General features: G+C 38.0%; 1 protein-coding gene across 1 annotated transcript in view; it reads left to right on the top strand.

Annotated features, from left to right (window-relative positions):
• Positions 1-12,783, top strand: part of LOC126198626 (histone deacetylase 11) — a 79,678-nt gene extending 66,895 nt beyond the window's left edge. Inside the window, exons 7-8 of the mRNA XM_049935083.1 lie at positions 9,669-9,777; positions 12,619-12,783. Of these exons, the coding sequence (XP_049791040.1) occupies positions 9,669-9,777; positions 12,619-12,783 (274 nt within the window). The remainder of the gene's footprint in view (positions 1-9,668; positions 9,778-12,618) is intronic.
• The last annotated feature ends 10,135 nt before the right edge of the window (positions 12,784-22,918 follow it).

Raw genomic sequence — 22,918 nt, 5'->3', positions numbered from 1 at the left:
ATGATCATATAAAGTTGATCGTCGGTAAAGCAGATGCCAGACTGAGATTCATTGAAAGAATACTAAGGAAATTCACTCGGAAAACAAAGTAAGTAGGATACAGTATGCTTGTTCGCCCACTGCTTGAATACTGCTCAGCAGTGTGGGATCCGTACCAGATAGGGTTGATAGAAGAGATAGAGAAAATCCAACGGAGAACGGCGCACTTCGTTACAGGATCATTTAGTAATCGCGAAAGCGTTACGGAGATGATAGATAAACGCTAGTGGAAGACTCTGCAGGAGAGACACTTAGTAGCTCGGTATGGGCTTTTGTTGAAGTTTCAAGAACATACCTTCACCGAGGAGTCAATCAGTATATTGCTCCCTCCTACGTATATCTCGCGAAGAGACAATGAGGATAAAATCAGGGAGATTAGAGCCCACACAGAGGCATGCTGACAATCCTTCTTTCCACAAACAATATGAGACTGGATTAGAAGGGAGAACTGATAGAGGTACTCAAGGTACCCTCCGCCACACACCGTCAGGTGGCTTGCGGAGTATGGGTGTAGATGTAGATGTAGATGAAGAACTGCTCGTACCTTTTAAGATATGCATTTTAGAGACCATGCTTGCTGGAATTTTTAGCCTGAAATGATTGTTCCTCCCATATTACTGAACATTGACAATTCCTCCATGTCCACCCTATATACAAACAGTCAAACTCAAACTTGCAACCAAGATTAACAAAGTTATGCTAAAGTAACAGGAAATTGTGGCCAGCTTATCTCGTACTAATAACTTACTTGAACCAGGCAGACTGACAACTCTTAATAATTTAAGAAGCAAGTGAAATATTTTACAAAATTGTGGAAGTCATGCCACATTTTTGTCTACATGTACTAAACTACACTTTAGCTGGTTAGCCAACCTATGACCTCTTGTCTGAGCATAAAATCACCACCAGTGACAGCAATTTCACACCTATTCTTCTCAATTTTTCAGTGAATTACATTCTAGTTATATGCACTGTGATCCTACATGTTTTCTGTAATCCACTCACTTTCCTCTAGGTTATCATATCTGTCTTTTCTAATCTCTTTAGCAATATGGAATAGGATAGACTGCTATTCACCATGTAGAGGAGGTGCTGAGCAGCAGAGAGGCTTATTTAAAAGTAGACTAACTTATCGGACAGCTTCCTTTCTCAGATGTAGAAAGGCACGCGTGCGCAGACGCAGACACACACACACACACACACACACACACACACACATGACAATTACTGCCTCCAGACGCTAAGAGTTGGGGCTTAGTGCCTGGAGATGACAGTGGCTAAGTGTGTACGAGTTATATGTATATGAATACATATCTGTGTGTGTGTGTGTGTGTGTGTGTGTGTGTGTGTGTGTGTGTGTGTGTGTGTGTGTGTTTGTTTACTACATCTGAAAGCTTAGGCTACTATTAAATGCTAATCTACTCTATTCATATTGTTGTTGCTAGATCCCAGATTTACAATTTTTGTTTTTTCTTGCCTCTTGGAATTCTGAAAAGAACTTCATTGGTTCATTTAGCACCCACTCACATACTTCAATGTCCTGCATGTCTCTATTTCATTTCCATTACTGTTACAATTACCTCTTCCACTCTACTCTTTTTCCTTATCAGTTTGTTCGTTTTCTGTCTCTCCTAGCAAGTCCCACAAGTAAGCTCTATTATCTGGATAATTTGTAATGTTTTTCATATTAAAAGTCTATATCTCATTGCATAATTCAGAGCTCAGAGTACACACTAATTGTAAAGTTTCCATTGCAGACACATCTAAAGTTTTTAGAATTATATTAATACATTCAGCTACTAATGGGCGTTGATACATATCAACGGGGACAGGTGAAAATGTGCGCCCTGACTGGGACTCGAACCCAGGATCTCCTACTTACATGGCCGATGCTCTATCCATCTGAGCCACCGAGGGCACAGAGGATAGCGCGACTGCAGGGGATATCTCGTGCACGCCTCCCACGAGACCCACATTCTTACCCTGTATATCCACACACTACATTCATAGTGTTCCATCCCAACACACTCATTACTCATGGAGGACATTCTTACCACGTCCCGTAAGAATTCGGGGAATATGTGTGCATCCGCACAGAAGAAGAAGGTCATGGCCGGTGTTGCCAGAACTATATACTTATAGGGATATGGTGTCTGTTCTTTCGGACATGTCTGAACAGACACCATTGATGACCTGCAGCTGTCTAGAACAAAATTAGAATTATATTAATACCTTCAGCTGCTAACAGGCATTGATATATATCAACGGGGGCAGGTGAAAATGTGTGCCCTGACCGGGACTCGAACCTGGGATCTCCTGCTTACATGGTAGACACTTTATCCATCTGAGCCACCGAGGGCACAGAAGATAGTGTGACTGAAGGGACTATCTGGTAAGAATGTCTTCCACGAGTAATAAGTGTGTTGGGGTGGGACACTACGAATGTAGTGTGTGGACATACAAGGTGAGAATGTGGGTCTCGCAGGAGGCATGTGTGAGATAGTCCCTGCAGTCACTCTATGCCCTTGGTGGCTCAGATGGAAAGAGCGTCTGCCATGTAAGCAGGAGATCCCGGGTTCAAGTCCTGGTTGGGGCACACATTTTCACCTGTCCCCGTTGATATATATCAACGCCTGTTAGCAGCTGAAGGTATTAACGTAATTCTAATTTTGTTCTAGACAACTGCAGATCATCAATGGTGTCTGTTTTTTCAGACATGTCCGAAAGAACAGACACTATATCCCTATAGGTACATCAAAAGTTCGGTTTTGAAAACTCTTTTTAATTTACCGAATGTATTTGAGGTCATTTTTACAATTATTATTATTTCTTTCTTTGCATATCTAGTTGTTTTCTTCAACTGCCATAAATACTCATTACCTAGTTCTGTGGCTTCCACATTAATTTGTACTATTTTCTTTTTGATATGTTGACTGCATGTTATTTTAATTTTATTGTAATTGGTTTCCAGTCCTACTTTCTAAATTGGTCTAGTGAGTTTTATCCTGCATTGCTGAAGTTTGAAAGCAAAGCTTTTATCAACCTGAATGTTGGTTTGAATAGTACAGAGCTTTACGAGGCATGTACATCTGGTTCTAATACATTTCCCACAAGCCACTATACTGTGCACAGCAGAGGGTACCTTTTGCTGCTACTGATCATTTCCTTTCATGTTTCACCCCCGAATAGAGCAAGGGAAAAACGGCTGTCTATATGTCTTCTTATGATCTCTAATTTCTTTTATCTTATCTTCGTGGTCCTTATGCGAAATGTATGTTGGCACCAATAGAATCGTTCTGCAGGCAGCTTCAAGTGCCGGTTCTCTAAACTTACTCTATTGTGTTTCATGAAAAGAACATCATCTTCCCTTCAGGGTTTCCCACATGAGTTCAAGAAACATCTCCTTAATACTCAAGTGTTTATTGAACCTACCAATAACAAATCTAGCAGCATAACTCTGAATTGCTTTGATGTCTTTCTTAAATATAACCTGGTGGGGATCCCAAACACTCAAGCAGTATTCATGAATGGGTCACACTAGTTTTCAACACTTGGTCTCCTTTATAGATAAGTTATGCTCTCCTAAAGGTCACCCAATAAATTAGAATCAACAATTCGTCTCCCCTATTACCATCCTTACATGTTTGTTCCTTTTCATATCACTTTGCAATACTACCAAAGCTGTATTTGAACATTTTGGGATTATTTTTCCTACTTATCTGCGTTAACTTACATTTTTCTACATTTAGAGCAAGCTACCATTTATCACACCAACTAGAAATTTTGCCTAAGTCATCTTGTTTCCTTCTACTCTAATGATATTGACAATAAGAAGTGATGTGAAGTTGGATTGCAAAACTCACACCTCTCTCCCATAGGTTGACTCACTTGGTATGTACAGCTGATCTTGTTCTCTTGAATTCTGGCTACGTCGATCTCCAAAAACTACTTCTCCGAAGATTACTGCTGGTTAACAGGAATTTATAAGATCTGTCTCTCTACTTTAGAAATAATTTAGTACTGGAAGAATACTTTTAGTTCAGTATTGGTATATTTCAACTTCTACAAATAATATATTCACCATTTCTCACATCAGTATTTGAATGTATACAAGTCAACCGATTCATCTTGCATTAGACTTGATAAAATACATCTGCAATAAAGTATGTTGAACAACTACATAATTTATGAACCTGTCTTGCCTCTAGTGAGTCCAATACGTGAAGTACAATTAACAATGTTTCAATTGTTCATCTTTTTTCTCATTGCAATAGTCAACAATATAAAACACCATGTTGTTGTTGTTGTGGTCTTCAGTCCTGAGACTGGTTTGATGCAGCTCTCCATGCTACTCTATCCTGTGCAAGCTTCTTCATCTCCCAGTACCTACCGCAACCTACATCCTTCTGAATCTGTTTGGTGTACTCATCTCTTGGTCTCCCTCTACGATTTTTACCCTTCACGCTGCCCTCCAATACTAAATTGGTGATCGCTTGATGCCTCAGAACATGTCCTACCAACCGATCCCTTCTTCTAGTCAAGTTGTGCCACAAACTTCTCTTCTCCCCAATCCTATTCAATACCTCCTCATTAGTTACGTGATCTACCCATCTAGTCTTCAGCATTCTTCTGTAGCACCACATTTCGAAAGCTTCTATTCTCTTCTTGTCCAAACTATTTATTGTCCATGTTTCACTTCCATACATGGCTACACTCCATACAAATACTTTCAGAAATGACTTCCTGACACATAAATCTATACTCGATGTTAACAAATTTCTCTTCTTCAGAAACGCTTTCCTTGCCATTGACAGTCTACATTTTATATCCTCTCTACTTCGACCATCATCAGTTATTTTGCTCCCCAAATAGCAAAACTCCTTTACTACTTTAAGTGTGTCATTTCCTAATCTAATTCCCTCAGCATCACCCAACTTAATTCGACTACATTCCATTATCCTCATTTTGTTTTTGTTGATGTTCATCTTATATCCTCCTTTCAAGACACTATCCATTCCGTTCAACTGCTCTTCCAAGTCCTTTGCTGTCTCTGACAGAATTACAATGTCATTGGCGAACCTCAAAGTTTTTATTTCTTCTCCATGGATTTTAATACCTACTCCGAATTTTTCTTTTGTTTCCTTCACTGCTTGCTCAATATATAGATTGAATAGCATCGGGGAGAGAGTACAACCCTATCTCACTCCCTTCCCAACCACTGCTTCCCTTTCATGTCCCTCGACTCTTATAACTGCCATCTGGTTTCTGTACAAATTATAAATAGCCTTTCGCTCCTTGTTTTCTACCCCTGCCACCTTCAGAATTTGAAAGAGAGTATTCCAATCAACTTATAAAATGTGTGACTTCCCCTAGGATCAGTACCTATACCTTACATGTGGGTTGATCCTATGAGTGCACTTCTGTCTTACCTTCCAGTAGGTACACCCCTTTATAACAAATCCCTAGTCTTCAGGCCACAGGTCATCCTATCTCTAAGTAGGTACATCTGCCCTATATCCTTAGCAAATGCCCCCCTTATCCTTTGTGAGGAGGCCTCGTGGTTCATTGCCCTAGTATATATCTTTATGTATACTATAATTAAATATTTCCTAGTGAAAATAAAAATATATTTTACACTTCACTCTAACTTCTTGATACTTCATTTAGTCCCTGGAGTCATCTACTTTTTGACTTCTTTACTCTTAACAGATACTATGTCTACCTATGCTTCAACTTGACATTCCTTAATAATTATCACAATTGATTCTTCTCAGGTTTATGCTCTCTTTCCTTACTCACGTCTACTTCTTATATACTTGACGTGGAATCCTTCTAGTTTTTTTATATGTATATATAACTGTGATATTGAATCATCTTAGTTCTTATATGTATATGTATATTTTCCTATATATGCGTTCGATGTAGAACTGTCACAGTAAACAACAATGTGTGCATATTTCCCGATGTACACAAACCTTCCCCCTCCAACACTGACGGTTCTCACCTTTTGACAGGTTTCTAGTCAGTAGTTTCATTGTTTGCATACCCGTGTATCTCAGTGTGTATGCTGATGCGTGTTTGTGCAGCCTGATTCTTCGGCCTGCTTATCTGAAGATAAGTTGTAGGTTATTGGAAACTACGGAAACCAGGAAGGACTTCTGCGATAGAAGTAGATGAATATGGAAAGAGGGAGAAATAGATAGGTCCACAAACGAGAACTAAGAAAGGAAAAAAATAGATGTGGTTGCGAAGATCGAAGAAGAGAAAGAAGACAGCCCCAAAGCCAGGAAACACTTCCCAACCACCCCCTTCCCCAGGACCTGTACCTCATCGGTACTTGAGTGAGAAGCCAGAGGAGGTATGGTGTTAAATCATCTCCTACAGAATGGACATTTCCACCTTCACCTTTGAGGTCCCCGAAGAAAATCTTAGCAACCCTATGGAAGGGGCAAATGGTGAAGAATCAGACACACTTGTTTGTGAGGGTTGTTTGAAAGGTGTGATGTGTTTTTGTGTTAGTCATGATTTATCTGTTAGTGTAAATAATGTTTTTACCTACACTACTCACCCCCTTTCAAAATCGATACAAACCCTTCCGTCTACGTCACATCCCATAAAATATTCTGTACCAAATATAAAATTATATATTCCATTATCACAGTAATTTAACCAGTCATATAATATTATGTTTTCCACAAATATAATACTCCATTCAGTTTACTAGAAAAATTATGCTTCAATGACTTTAACTTGATTATCTTACATTCAGTGTGAGAATGGTATTCTCACGAAATCGGAAATTATTTCAAAAGTTATGTGCCAGGTATGGTTCTCCCTATTTACTTAGGACTAGGATTACCAGACAGCTTTCAAGAAAACTATTTTTTAGAATCATTCATAATAATAGATTTACTGACGTTGACTTTACCCAGACTTCTGTCCACAGATCTGTACAGAAGCTGGTGAATCGATTACTTACAAAGACTAATTCAGGCAAAAATAAAACCTAACTATAGGTGGAGAGCGGGAGAGACTGGCTGGCTAGGCAGATTTAGTCTATCTTACCTCAGGGGTAATGTGTGCACCAATTCCCATCTCATGTCGCCATCTAGCAAGTCAGAATAAGTTTGAATAAGACGGGACAAGTCATGAGGAAAGGTAGGGGCACCCCTGGAATAACCAAGGATGATGCAATCAAAATTCCTAGCAGGCACAACTCTCTAACAGCTTTTTTGATCAGCATGATAAGCTATGTTAAGGACTTGTTCCAAAAATTCATAGACAGCTGTTTCAAGTTCAACAGTTTATTTCTGAATCATTCAGAGCAATAATGAGTATTGTGTTGTTGAAGCTCCCAGGTGTTGAATTTGCTGATGTCACTGAAGCTTTCCCGTATTTTCATGGAGCATCTGTTCATCATCTTCAGGCAATGATGTTTATTTTTGCTGGAAGATCCCATCATGCTGCTTTGGTCTACCTATACATCCAATATTTTCACATAAAAGTGACAGACATGATTAGAAATCCTTAAACACCACAACAAAATTCTTATTCAGGAGTTAAAACATTATTTCATACATGTCTCCTTCATGTACTTTAAAAAAAGCTATATATTAACTACCCTGCTGCTCAGTTGTATATGTCAACTTGTCTATAAAATGATTTTTATATTGCTGAAACAGTAATAGAATTTCCAAGTTCAAGGCCAATATTTATGATTCAGTGAGCTGAATCGGTGTTGCCTTATCTTTGTTTAGTGGTTGTGCACGGGAAATCATCACGGCAGTGGGATATGAATTAGTGCAAAATTGCAGCAGCTATTTACAGACACTTAGAAGTGCAATCTTGCATGTAACAAAGAAGGGAGCAAAAGCATCTCAGTAACTTTGCCAAAGAATGTAAGCTAGCCCAATTGTTGTTCTGGACAATACTATAGCTGATTGAACACAGCAGAAATGTAATGAAGAGAATCTCACTCCCTTATTTAGAAATAAATCACACTCCCCTGGCCATTTATACTTAAAAAACTGGACAAAAAATTATCCAAGCAAGTCTGAAAGCTTGTTTCCAAGTTTTCAGAACGAGGTACAAGGTCCTACAGTGCATGTGTCAACTGCTTGAAGACATGTATATGAAGAAGTAAAAGTTATTGTGGTTACTACGTAACACAACTGTTTACTTCCTTTTCACACTATTGGTACCTGAAGAGAAATAAGTGAGTTAGTTCCAGTGATAACAGATACCCTAAAAAAGTAATAGTAAGAGAGGAATTATTGCCTGTTTCATATGTTGTTCTCTCTTGATAGCTTCTGAGCTCCTTTCATTGGTTCTTCTTTCTCTTTCTATGTACATAACTTTGAATACTCTAAAATGTACAGAAAAGCCATTCTACAAGTATTAATGTACTAGAAACTACTAAACAAAATAATGTAATCAGTTTAATTGTGAATAATTTTTTTCCCATGAAAAATCTTGCTTTACTGTAGATGAAGCTTTGTCCTTTCTGCACATATTGGTGTTAGTAAAAAATTTCAGTGTTAATTTAATCTATGTTGCTTTATAATAGTTGAACATTAAAGGATGTGCACACAACTTATTGTGTCATGTGAAATGAGCAACAGTTTGAAATCCTGTGCAGTATCAATGAACAAAACCAGATATCAGTCTATAAGTTGCTTCATTTTTATTTGTTTACCTATACATGTCTAGAACAAACTATGTTACAAAATATATATACATAATTACATTCCACGTGGAGCCCAGAATTCCGCTGTACGAACTACCTTGTCATTGGAGACAACAGTTCGTCCATTGAGACAAGTTGTGCCAGTTCGGTGCAGTTGATTAGGTTTTGAGGTTCACCACACTCACATAGCTCGTCCTCTGATATATATTTCCATTTATTCATGTTTACCTTACACTGAAATGCTCCAGTTCTCAGTCTATTGAGGACCTTCCATGTCTTGCTTCACTGAAAACATTAGATATTGGTCCCATTTTATACTCAGCCCACAGGGGGGAGGGGGGGGGGTGCTTTTCAGAGGAGGAGTGCATATAGTTTTAAGAAAACCTATTCAGTTATCAAACTTTGTGAGCTCCTTTGAAACATACTACTGTTTGGTCAAAACTGAGAGACTGTTAGGCATGCACTTTGAGTAGCCTGGGAATTACATGTTTTAGGCAGACAGCACGAAGACTTTACATGGAAAGAGACTAATATCCACAAATAAATAAAGTTAGAAGATAATAAGCTAGTTTCTGAGTTTGATGAGAAACTAGTTAGCAGCCATAAAGCAGCTAGATTTAGTGATATAAAGGTGGAGAAAATAAACAAATCTGGAAAAGTAACACATTAATACACTATAACAGATAGCCTCTTAGTAATGTGAGCAGTCTTGTTTCTTTTGTGTGGAAGTGGTATATTTCATTCCTCAGTACACTGACTCTGTATGACAGCAACTGACATTATTATTCATTTCTCTTATTAGTATTCAAATTTCATATGCAGTCTTCTTGTACACAAAGTACCTCTGGTACTCACAGAATGACACAGCACACTAGATGTAGAGTTTAATAGAGTTCTGTTGTTCAGAGGATTTATCTAAATGACATTCCATATCTCTTTGCAGTAATCTGGAGGAAGCACTCAGAGAATTTCATCCAGACATAATAGTTTATAATGCAGGAACAGATATCCTTGATGGAGATAGGCTTGGTCTTCTGTCTGTTTCTTCACAGGTAAGGTAAAGTAAATGGAGCAGTAATTTATTTAGTTTTTAGCTGTTGCTGCAAATATCTTTCTACAATGTAGAGGGCAGGGGACACACATCTTGGAAATTTAAAACTTCAAGTGACCCAACAGGTGGAGTGACAAAGCATCAAAATTTGGCAGACTAGAAATGGTGAATAATTTTGTGGTAATAGGAGGCACATTTTTCTGTGAAGCACTGTACTAGTTATCAAATCAGAATTAATACAATTAATGCACTGACAGTTTCAGCGACAATTCACTATATATTGAATGCATGCAACCCAAGAATTCTTCAGAAGAATTCGGATTCCAGGTTCATTTTTGTTAGCTGTTGTAGGGGAAGGAATCTGTTCTGAAACTCACAGCAGTTATCCATTAATGTTCAGGTTAGCTTATAATGGACTACAGAAGATGTGGCACCTCATTCTCATATTTAAAAATAATGACCGAACACAAGTCGTACATGAAATGATACTAAACTGTTTTTGAGTGTTTTTGAGGATTATTTCTCTAATATGGAGCAATAACTGTACCTTAAGATACACCTTGTCAAAGTCATTGTCAGCCATCTACGAACATGTGCCTAGGTCATACGAACGCCATGTCAAGGACTATTTTAAACAGATGCAGAATGCACTTTGCAGTGTTCAGTTACTCTTCATTTCAGTATGCACTCTGTTGCTGCCACAATTACATCAATTGTATAGCAGACTTTTAAATTTAATTGAAGGCAATCAAGGTATGCACAGAAATGTCTTCTTCGTATACTACCCTGAGGCAGGTGTTTAATACTTCATTAATTAAATGTATGTCAGTACCTGGCTACCAAACTTGTCTCTTGTAAAATCTCTTGGATATTTCATGTAAGGCTTATTTGTCATTTAGGAATTCTGACTTACACTGGTCAGTTTGTTTGCTGATGATAACAGTACAGCTGATGTATCTTACAGACTCTGATTTGTCAATACTTTTTGTGTGTACTACAAGCAGTTCTTCTGCCAAGTTTGCACTACTAACCTGGAAAAGGAGGGGGTGGGGGTGGAGGCACTATGTGGCAGAGAATGGCTTAATACAAACTAGGGATTAAGTGTTAGTTCTAGAGCTTTTTCTATCAAACAGAGTGTGAACTTAGTCAAACCATTATGCAAGGTTGTAATGGTTTGCAGGATGTGAGCAAAAACAATTTCAGAATGTCTGAGGCTATATGGATGTTTAACATTTAAATATCTGTCACAGCAGATGTTTTGATGCTTTGTCTCATTTCTGAAAATGTATTCTTTATTTCAAAGAGAAAAAAATATATTTTTGTCCCTCTTTTCTTTTTCCTCAGCTGTACTTATTGCTGACAAGTTTACAGGGAGAAAAACACTTTTTGCATTTTTTGCAACAAAAATTTAAAAAAAAAAAATGAGTGAAACAAGTGGCAGAATTTGGTTTTTCCTGTAATTATGTTTCGTTGAAACATGCCAGATTTACTTGCTATAAATATTACAGACACCTTGCTCTTTGCTTGGAAGGTTGAATGAATAAAACTGTGTGTGTGTGTGTGTGTACACACATGATAGGAGGGAGAGAGGGGGGGTGGGGGGGGGGTTGAAAAATAGAAATTGAAGTATAAATCACTGTACACCATCTGATCAAAAGTATCCAGACACCTATTAGTGGACATTAATATGAGCTGTACCCACCATTTGCCCTTTTCGTGGCTTGAACTCTCTGCCTGGGACACTTTCAATGAGGTGTCGGTGTCTGGAGGAATGGCAGGCTGATAGAAACAGTCATCATCTCAGAACTGTTTCTCTACTGTTTGTGGTATACAGCTTCTCAAATGTGTTCATGTCTTTATGCATTTGATGCTTCAACAAGGGAACAACATTCCTAACCATGAAAACCACCCCTGCAATGTAACATCACCATTTCTGTAGCACATTCTAAATTTAGATGAACAAAAAACTTCTATAGCCATTAGTAATATTAAATTTAGGCGCACTTCATCAGTTGTTGCTGTGGGTGTTGTGCTTCTTCATTGAATAAGGTCACTGGCTCCAATGATAGTTTTAATCACATATATTTATCATAGTCCTTTTTTATACTAGGTGGTCAGAAACAGTCTGAAAAGCTTGTAAGAGTATTGCAAGATAGGTTGTGCTGGTAAATAATTGTTAAGAAAAAAATTTGATACATTGTGCCATTTTTTGAATTAATTAGTATTGAAGTCGGCCATTCCAGCTGCTGCGCGTGCATATTCAAGCAACCTGCCAGAGCCAATGTTGTAACATGTTCTTTGTCTGGTTTCCTAAAACTGAACAAGAGAGTGATACAAAAACTGGACACAGTATGGTAGGAAGGATCAAACATGAGCCAAAGGCTGAGCAGTTTCATGGATTATCATCATACTGTGTGAACAACTGACACGAATTGCATCTGGCGGGCCACTTGAATTTGCACACACAACAGCCTGATTGGCTAACTCAGAAATAGTGCAATGTGTTGGATTTATTTTTCACGCCACTTATTTCTCAGCAGAGTCTACCTTGTAACACTCTTACAAGCTTTTCAGACTGTTCCTGATCACCTTATATTTCTCCAATGCCATAGTGAAAATCACTTTCTTACTTTATTGAACTTCCAGTGGAATAGTGGTGTACGTACACCAGCACTATTTTGTGAAAGAACATATTAATCTCAGATGCAGTGAGGCTAGACACCATGCTACCTGCATTCTTTTCATAATGTATTTATAATCCTGTTTTGTAATCATTTGCAAGTATTCCAATGTTCTTGATGAATTGTGTATGCAATAAGTGACACTCAGTCTCTTTTTGCAGGGTATTATACGCAGAGATGAACTGGTATTCATGAAGGCTAATGAGCGTCACATACCTGTTGTAATGCTGACGAGTGGTGGTTACCTCAAGAGAACTGCTCGTATCATAGCTGAATCCATTATCAATCTCTATGATAAAGGCCTTATTTCAGGGCCTACTGTGTAATTTTTGTTCCCATTGTCTTCATTCTGTTGTTCAATTATGCTTGTAATTAATGTGCCAAAGTCCGTACCTTCAAAAAAGTCCAGGGGGCTCATTAATATTCACCTATTACATATTGGTGTCAGCAACTCACTCTTGCACAGATATATTAACTAATGTTTATAGAATTGTTTACATAAATGCAAGAATTTATTGAAGGATATAAAAGCTTTATCATCCAAAAGAATTAGTTGTTTATTGAATATAAAAGAGTAAGTGTTCTGCCATCTACATCAGGGTTGTGAAATTTCATAAATGTAGTAGATATTTTCACAATAAATAGTTTGTTAACATAATGTTTGCTCATGGCTGGAATGGCCAACCTGTAGTTGACATGATGCCTTATATATTTTCAGTATTTAGTGTTTCACACACGAAGAAAACTAATTGGTGATGGGCCTAACAAATTAGGACAAAACTTTAATTGCACATTATAGACTGTATCAACAGATAATTTTATAAAACCTTATGTGTGAAATAGCCATAGCATTCTTGCCCAGATTTTTAAATCCTTGTATTTTTATTGTAATAAATAAAATGTTGGTAGATTGCATAACCTGTTTTTCTTATCTGTTAAGAATCTATTTCCTGATTGATCATTCTATGAGAGCCAATGGAAATACAAAACAACTAATTAATTGTACAGGTTGTCTGATATGTCCCACTTTGGTAACTTGTTTTTGTTTGAAGTAATCAAAAGAGTTCCATGAGTGATTTTATTCCTGGTATATAAGTGATGACGGCGCAGAAACTATGGTGGCAGCTTGAACTAAAAACTGTAAATAGCAGATGTGCATTCAACCAGTCAGTTGCAGCAGACAGTGTTAAGCAGTGGACATGTGACCATTGTGTGTTAATGTTGTTGTATCATAAATCACAATGAAGCAACATTTCTGAATGAAGTGTTTAGGACATTCTCCAGAATATTTTGAAAAAGAGTAAAGTGTGTGCAAAGTTTGTCCTGTACACCTTGACTCCCAAACAAAAACAACACGCAGACACCTGTCGTGACTTGATTGAAATGCAAAACATAGACAGTTCTTTTCTTGAAAAAAATCAGCATGGGTGATGAGCATGCCACAAAATGACAAAATATGGACATTCACATTAAGGGTCAACACTCTGACGACATAACTGACATTCAAGTCATTGTGACATGCGAGTTGAGTAACATCACAAAAAGGAGTTTTAACATCTCACTTAGACAGTGAATTGACATCACTTAGTTCCGGTATTACGGATGGAGAGAAATTATGGGCAAAGTTTAAGAAGATTGTAAAACATGGTCTGGAAAGGTATGTGCCTAGTAACTGGATAAAGGATGGAAAAGATTTGCCATGGTTTAATAATGAAATTCAGAAGATGCTGAGGAAGCAGAAAGTGTTGCGCTCTCAGTTCAAAGAGAATGCATAAAAGACGATAAGCAAAGGTTAGTAGAGATTTGTGCATATGTGAAGAGATCTATGCGTGAAGCATACAACTACCACCATCACAACTCGACAAAAGATCTGGTAGAGAATGCGAGAAAATTCTGATCATATGTAAAATTGCTAAGCAGATCTAAAGCTTCCATTCAGTCCCTTGTTGACCAGTGTGGTGTGGCAGTTGAAGATAGCAAAACAAACACTGAAGTTTTAAATTTCACATTCAAAAAATCGTTCACACAGAAGAATCGTGCGAACACACATCATTTGACCATCAGACAGACTCCCATATGGATGACATAGTAATAAGCATCCCTATGTACAGAAGCAGCTGAAAGATTTGAAAGCAAATAAATCACCAGGTCGGGATGGAATGCCAATTTAAGTTTTACAAATAGTACTCAAAGGCAATGGCCCCTTACCTAGCTTGCATTATCATGAATCTCTCGCCTAGCACAAAGTCCCAAGAGACTGGAAAAAACCATAGGTGACTCCAGTATATAAGAAGAGTTAAAGAACAGACACACAAAATACAGATCAGTATTCCTAACTTCGGTTTGCTGCAAAATTCTTGAACATATTCTAAGTTTGAATATATTAAACTTTCTTCAGATTGAGATACTTATCTCCATGAATCAGCATGGTTTTAGAAAGCATCGCTCACGCAAAATTCAGCTTGCCCTTTTGTCACGATATGCTGCAAACTATGGGTGGAGGGCAACAGGCAGATTCCATATTTCTAGATTTCCGAAAGCATTTGACACAGTGTCCCACCACAGGTAGTTAACGAAGGTACAAGCATATGGAATAAGTTCAGACATGTGAGTGGCTCGAAGACTTCTTAAGTAATAGAACCCAGTAAGTTGTTCTCAACGGCGAGTGTTCGCCAGAGACAAGGGTATCATCAGGAGTGCCCCAGGGAAGTGTGATAGGACCAGTGTTGTTCTCTATATACATAAATGTTAATGGTATTGTCAGTACATTAGATAATGAACAATTACTGGATAACAAACACTTCATCACATGGTAGAGACTACTAAGAAACACTGACAGTATGAACAGTGTTGTGCAGAGTGCAAAGCATATTTTTAATTTGTTTAAATTCTTTGCAATATATATCATTAGTATTGTAATTTACTAATATTGTAAATTTGACACAGTTTGTCCAGCCACACCTGGTGAATGATGCAGACCAGGTAATAAATGGCAAATGTAGATGTTTTAACATGATTCACGTTGTCCGTCGCACTTCACATAGTGTAGACCGAGAACTGTCTGCTAGGTATGCCCGATGTAAAACTGACTGGGCACGGCTCGTGCTGCCTGAGTTGTTATTGTTCCGCCGGCAGAGGGCGCGGCCGAATTCTCGCGTGCCCTCTGGTGGACGGGACTTTACTTGCGACAACTACTGTTCGTGATGCGCTGTGCCGACGTGCGCCTCCCGCGATCTTTCTGATGGCTACTGCAGTAGATGAGTAAGGGTTGAAATGAATTGGATTGGATTGAATTTTATTTGATTCTATGCCTTTATATTGTGTTCAATAAATGTACATGTAATATAGGACACATAAAAAAAAAACATTCATTAGCATTTATTTTCTAAGGAGCCACTACTTTCACCACTCTCTCTAACACAACTCATTATAAAGAACAATATATACAAATTTAACACTTTAAAATTGCTTTCCACCAGATGGTCTCTTAGTTTCTTTGTGAAGTTCATGTCATGTATATTATCACTCACAGGTTGTTTGTTTTTAGTAGCTTCATAGCCAAGTATTGAGGTCCTTTCTCAATGTTTGTCAGTCAGTGGGGTATGCTTTGTATCTTGTTCTTCCTCAACTGCCTGTGGGTGTAAAAACTACCATTGTAATCCTCTCCTAACTATTTTGAGTGATGCATGTTATTGTTTTCCATACATTCAGAGATATGAAAGTTAAGATGCGGGTATTTTTGAAGCAGTTTCTGAAATAATCATTTCCATACTGCTGGTACAGTTCAAAGAGTCCATGGTACACTGTGCACAGAAGCTGTTCGTCTTCATAGTGTGATAGCTGCTTCATTATGAATATGACCAAGTTGAGTATCTTAAATATAGAATTAAAATATATTGTTTCCATTTCAGCTCATTATTCACAGTAATACCCAAGAATCTAGTGGATTCTAGTTCTTCCAGCTTTGTATCACCCACCTCATAATCCACATGCTGAGACATCTCTCTTTTTCTAAACATCACATACATAGTCTTTTACAGGTGCAGAATAATTTCATTTTTCATGACCCATTGAGTTGCAACATTTGTCTCTTCTCTCAAGTTGTTACACATTATTGTCACTGTTCAGTATTGTCATGACATCTATATACAATATTTTAATCTCTTTCTCTTTCACACCCATATCGTTTATAAACAGATTGAATAGCAATGGCACCATTTGTGAACCCTGAAACACTGCATATTTGGTAGCTTTAATTTCTGATTGGTATGAGTTTCTTATTGACATATAGAGTTTCCTGTTGCACAGGTATGATAGTATCCACTCTCCTATTTGCCCTCAAATGCTGAGTTTTCCAGTTTTTGTATCAGTATTTTGTGGGCTGTGATGTCAAATGCTTTGGAGAGATCTTAAAATATTGAAGATATAACATTTTTTTTCATCTAATGATTGTAGAACACGAAAAGTCTCATCAGTGACCACCAGCAATCACAAATTTTTGGTGAATTACTCAAATTATTTAATAATGCAATGTGTTTTGAGGTACAAACCTCATTTTTAGGCTACAGAATACTATGGAAATACAATAATGTTTAATAAAAGCAAGCAAAACTCAACTTTACAGTCTTGGCATGTTCTGTGGTTGTCATCGTTCATTTGAAATGGCTGTCTTCTAGTCATGTGCTCAGTATCACCATTGGCCTCAGGATGAGGATTATTTTATTAAATGATTTAAGTATGTCAACAAAAAATTTGTGACTGGTAGCAGTTTGTAAAATAAACCTTTTCATATCTTTGAAACAGTCACAGTCAATTAACAGCTAGTATGGCGTTAGACTGTATAATATATTCTGTCAGACTGGCAATAGCTGAGTCTGTAGATTTATCCTTTCAGAAACCATGATGTGATGGTACAAGCAGTGCCAGTTTAAGGCCCAAAAGACACAACCCACCGCTTGGGATGCCAAGCGGAGAGGGTTGCCACAACTGTAAGATTTCTGTGCAGGGGTACCACATTAGTAGCGGCCACTTGGAGTGTCAAACTGACAGGGGCACGTGGGGTGCCCAAGTGCAAGGTTTGTATACAAGGTGTACCACCACTAGTGGAGAAAAGTGGCAGAGTGAAAATTTATAAGGGAAATAGTGGGTGGGAGGGGCAGGAGGACAGCCAAACAATGAGGCATTTGTGTGGCAAATTGTTTCTCAAATAGGCCATGTGTACAAGAAAGTTGTCTTTATCCAGAAAGAGAAGAAATAAATTATACATAAGGATTTCAGAGAAACTTGATATCAGTGAAACTTGATATCCGTGAAACTGCTCTGTGGTTGTGAAACTGGTCTGTAGTTGTTTGGGTCATTCTTATGTTGTAACATGCTTACATGTGTGTGCATACACTTTCTTTTAACATATGAGTATGTTGTTTTTATATATACCTGTGTAGGAATATACTGAACTCATTGACAAGTCATTAACATTTCGGTGAAACAAGGATGGAATATAACAATACTATGAAAAGCATAGTTGCTGCTAATGATATAGCAGAGATGCTGATTTACAGATAGGCACAACAAAAAGACTGTCAGAAAGTGAGCTTCAACCGCCAGAGACTGTGATCATGTGCATGTGCATGTGTGTGTGTTTGACAAAGCTCACTTTCTGACAGTCTTTTTGTTGTGCCTATCTGTGACTCATCATGTTCACTATATGGTGAGTAGCAACTAACCTTTTCATGTTTCAATCAAATGATTGTACATGACATGTCACATGACTATAAAGATTCTGTACTGTTGTACTCTATTCTATTCCCCTTCCTTGTACAAAGGCAAAACCCTGCTTCTTCTGCCAAAATTGTATCTCTGAAAGACCTGTTTTTTTGGTACATCCAACAATGGTGTGATTATTTGTTCACTTACTGACCATATTATGTGATTTGACTTTTCATAATCACTGCCTGACCTTTTTTTCCCTTTAGTTTCTGTACAATTTTATTCAGTTCATATTTTGTGACAGGTTATGAGAACATGGCACTGTATGATTTTTTTTATATTCTAGTATCCTTTGTTTTCGGACTTTTTCTTTCCAGTTGTCTACCACATTTACATAATTATTATTGAGCATGTTTGCTTTCTATACCATCTGTAAACATTGAGTTACCTATTTTTACTGACCTTACCCCTCTCTCTTTGTTTGATACATCTTTTTGCTTTCTTTTGGCATTAATTTTATCCCAAGCAGCCTTTAACTTATTTCTTGAGTTCATTATATTGGTGTTAATTTTTCTTACTTTTGCCTCTGTTTGTACTGCACTTTTTTGTAACATTTTATAGTTTTCACCTAGACCTATTCATCTCAGTTCCTACAGCATCCTGAGCTGTTCCAATGCTTCATCGCTCATCCATTCTGTTTGATCCTACAGCTCTTCTTGTTCCTCTACTTTATGGAATGCTACTACATTCAAATTATATTTAATTGTTGTAATAGGAGATTCTCTGTTTTAATATCCAGTACACACAAACTCCACCATCTTAATGTTTAGATCTACAGAAATGACTGAATAAGATAAAGTCCTTCATTGGTGATGATGATGTTTTGGACTGTGGGGTGCTCAACTGCACGGTTAACAGTGCTCGTGCAAATACCCAACCTTTTCTCAGTCCAATCTTGCCACTTGCATGAATGATGATGAAATGATGAGGACAACACAAACACCCAGTCATCTCATGGCAGGTCCTTCATTGTCAAATTACCCATCTGACTCTCAGTTAGCCCAGGTTGAGTGGCGCATAATGTCTTTTATTTCACATAGGAATACTGCTTTTATTTTCTTGTTACCAACGTACTGGACACACTGATAAACTTTTATGCAATTTTATTTCTGCTTACTTACATGTTGTGCACAGTGTTATAATGCATATTGTGTAGTGCCTGTTCTTCGGAGGTTCTTATATTTGACTTTTTCAGTTATAACATCTGAGTTTTCAACTGTATCATGCAATATAACGAATAATGTTTCTAATGATTTTGCAGATATCTGTAAACATTTTGCTGAGTCGTGAGCTCTCGTTTACGCAAGTTACCTTAACACTGATTATCCATCACGGAGACGGTAATTACTGTAGTGTTCATTGTAATGGGAATATTGCTTACTAGAATCTGTTAATAGACGAACAGTACAGAGTGCCGTTTATTATTTTCAGGAGCTGCCTTGATGATGTACGTATAATGGGTTAATTAAACTTCCAGTAATCGTTTTTTACTTACGATTATCTAAAGTGCATTTTTTTATCGCAGACATCTCGCCATTAATCCCGTGTATTTTGTTTACTGCAGAATCGCGTAACTCTGTAATTATAACATTTTTCTTTCGCGCCGAAAACAGCTGCTGCACTTTTTGCAATATTCTCGACAGGTTGAGAAGGTCAGTGACAACAGCGGTTTGTGTTGGCAGCACTGCAGAGCAGAAAACAGAAGCATGTAGCCAGCGCTGGGGTTCGCAGACAGTGTTGCGTTTTCGCTGGAAGCGCGTGTGAGGTTAATTTACCCGTTCGCCGTTAACGAAGCAAGACGTGGTAACGCGGCGCTATTGTTTGTGAGTGAACGTGTTATGTTTTAAGAGAAGTCTGTGTGATAATGACTTCTAAGAAAACATTTGGGAATAGAAGATTTTATTCTTTGCCGGAAGAATATCCGTTGCGTGCTAGAAAGATTAGCTCCACCACCCCACCAAAGAAAACTGAAGAGACATCGAAGTTAATAAAATACATCGATGAAAATGTTATTGGGAAGAATACGACGTTTGCTGGGCCCTACGGACGAAGAAAAGGTAACTACTGGAGCATTTATCTCTCTTCTGTTACGTTTTTGTTTAGAAAGTGGCACGAGCCTGCTGTTTTACTATTCGCTTTAAAAACCCACGGCATTATTATTATAGTAAGTAATGAATAGTTACTGGATAACAAACACTTCATCATTTCATAAACGTGACTAAGAAACACTGACAGTAGGACTCGTGTCGCGCAGAGCATATCATAACAGTTCTTATGTTTTCGCCTTTATTAGTGTCAGAAGAATTTTATTAGTCACGATTGAGTAGAATTTGTTCTTAATGTTTTGTAATAAAGCTGATTGTCATCTTTTCCTGCTGACACGCTATGATTCCAATACTGATACGACGAACTCCCGCCCACGGTTCCTTTACTTCACAAGAACAAATCACATGTTATAATGCCGCTTTGCTCTGCTGTACCTTAAAAGTGTAGAGTGGCTGCAACAATGTGTCGTTCATCCAAAATACAGACTTGCCGGTAACTGCGCGCTCGCAGGGCCACCTGCGCTCTCTGTCACACACTTTTTAGTGATCCGCAAAACTATACGGTGCGTGTAGATGCGCCTTTGTAGTCGAGGTTTGCAATTCATATTCCCAAAAACAAGAAACACCTTTCGTGACACACTCATAATCATAAATCTTTTTGATTTTGTGTGGTCACGGTACCGTGCCGCGTTAGCCGCCAGTAATGCGGTGCGCATTTTGTAGGAACGGAAGACGTCTACTCCGCCACTTGAGAAACTTTTTTGTTGGGTCTTCTAAGTAGTAAAATGATCTTACCTTTTTATGCTTTTTTACACTTGGATATATATAATCCTTAATATGTGGATAGTGTCTTTGATACGACATGATGACCGCATCACCGCTGAGACCGCAAATCATCGTACGACACAGGGCATTGTATATCGAAATGCAACACATGCCGTTTGCAAGAGATTGTATCAAGCTACAGCGAATAACACAACGTCGTATTTAATGTGAAGCGAAACCAACAACACACCTTTCTATGGCTGTTAATAATCCACATGGAATTTATTTACCTTTCAACATATTTACTTGTGTCGTCACTGAAGAGTATGCAATGAGACTCAGCTGCCCCTAGCGATGTCGATTTATGCAATCCACAATGTTACATCTGGCCTTCAAAAACCAAGCGCGAGATTTTCGTATTTACTCGTTCGCTACGTGCTAAGAGTTAGTCTTGCAGAAAAATTAGGAAATTTAATGTACTCAATTTTGCACTGGGAGACGTTTTCGCTAGGGGCGTAGTTCTTGAGTTAACTTAGAAAAGTTATTTTCAGCTCCTAATCCCACACACAGCCTCCACCGGTCAGGGTTTCTAGTATGTTGCTCATTGCGCTCCCTCCTATCACTCTCCAAAAAATTTGCGACTGCACGAATTATTTCCCACATTCCACCTTTTTTGGTCTTCATTTATTGGCCGTACTACGCCACCGACTTAATCGAGCACTTGCAAATTGTAAAATTAACTTTGTGTAAATTTTAGCTTTCAATGTTGTGGATTTTTAACAGCGCAGAGTAAACAATTGCATCGTTGTATTCGTCTGGCCTTCTGACTTCGAAACTACTATGCTTGTAAGGGTTAATTTTGGACGAATAGTCAACGTAATTAGTTTCAACTTAACGTTTACAGAAGTCATTTTTTTTTTCATTACCCTCACGGCCACGTTTAAATTAATAATATTAACTAAATAGCCGACTATGCTGGTGGCGTAATAGCCCAATCAATAGAGACCAAAAAAGGTCGAATATCGGGAATAGTTAGAGTAGTCGGAAATATTTGTACTGTGGTAGGAGGGAGTGCTACCAACAACATACTAGAAATTTTGACTCGTGAGGGATGAATGTGGGGTGGAGATGCGTTTGAAGGTCGCTTTTGTACTTTGGCCTCTAGCGGAAACGTATCCCAAACAAAATTTAACTACATAAAATTTGCTACAAAAAGGCCTTGTTTATTTTTCTGGACGACTAGAAGTTTGCACGTACCGGCCGCTCGCGTGTGGTTTGTGGTCACATTAACATTGCGGGTTGCATGGAACGGCATAGAGAGGGGCAGTTGAATTACCATCTAAACATCCATAATTTAGTAACAGAGTACACGGAAATATGACATGACGTAATATAAAAACTTAAAACAGTGAGTTCACCTTAGATTTGCATATCCATTGATTGCAGATTCATAAATAACATTGAATGGGTGAGTACTTTGTTCACTACGTTGCAGGTATTGAGAGAAAGAAATTTGCCTAAGAGATGTATACAGGCCTGCATTTTGTTGGCGAACGATTAATAAATGCAAAGATTAGGCCTACATTAAAGAAAAAATAAAAAAAAAGAACGTGGGAAATTTTGAGGGTAACAGTTTCGTAATTCAGTGTCGTTTACTGTCTCAAAATAATATCCACTTCACTTTTCTAGACCACTCAGGAGAATTTTTTTCTGATGCTTGTACAGTCTATCATCTTGTGCTGCAGAAGCCCTCTGTAGGCAGAAAGCCCAATCCAGTTTAGCAAATTTTCTAAACTAAATTCCGTCCGAACAGGCCTCGGAAGGGTCAACGGTACCGACCGGCCGCCGTGTCATTCTCACTTCACTCATCCTCAGGTTTCACTAG

The sequence above is a fragment of the Schistocerca nitens genome, chromosome 8 (genome assembly GCF_023898315.1).
Source record: "Schistocerca nitens isolate TAMUIC-IGC-003100 chromosome 8, iqSchNite1.1, whole genome shotgun sequence".
NCBI lineage: Eukaryota > Metazoa > Arthropoda > Insecta > Orthoptera > Acrididae > Schistocerca > Schistocerca nitens.
This window is presented reverse-complemented; position numbering and strand designations above follow the sequence as displayed.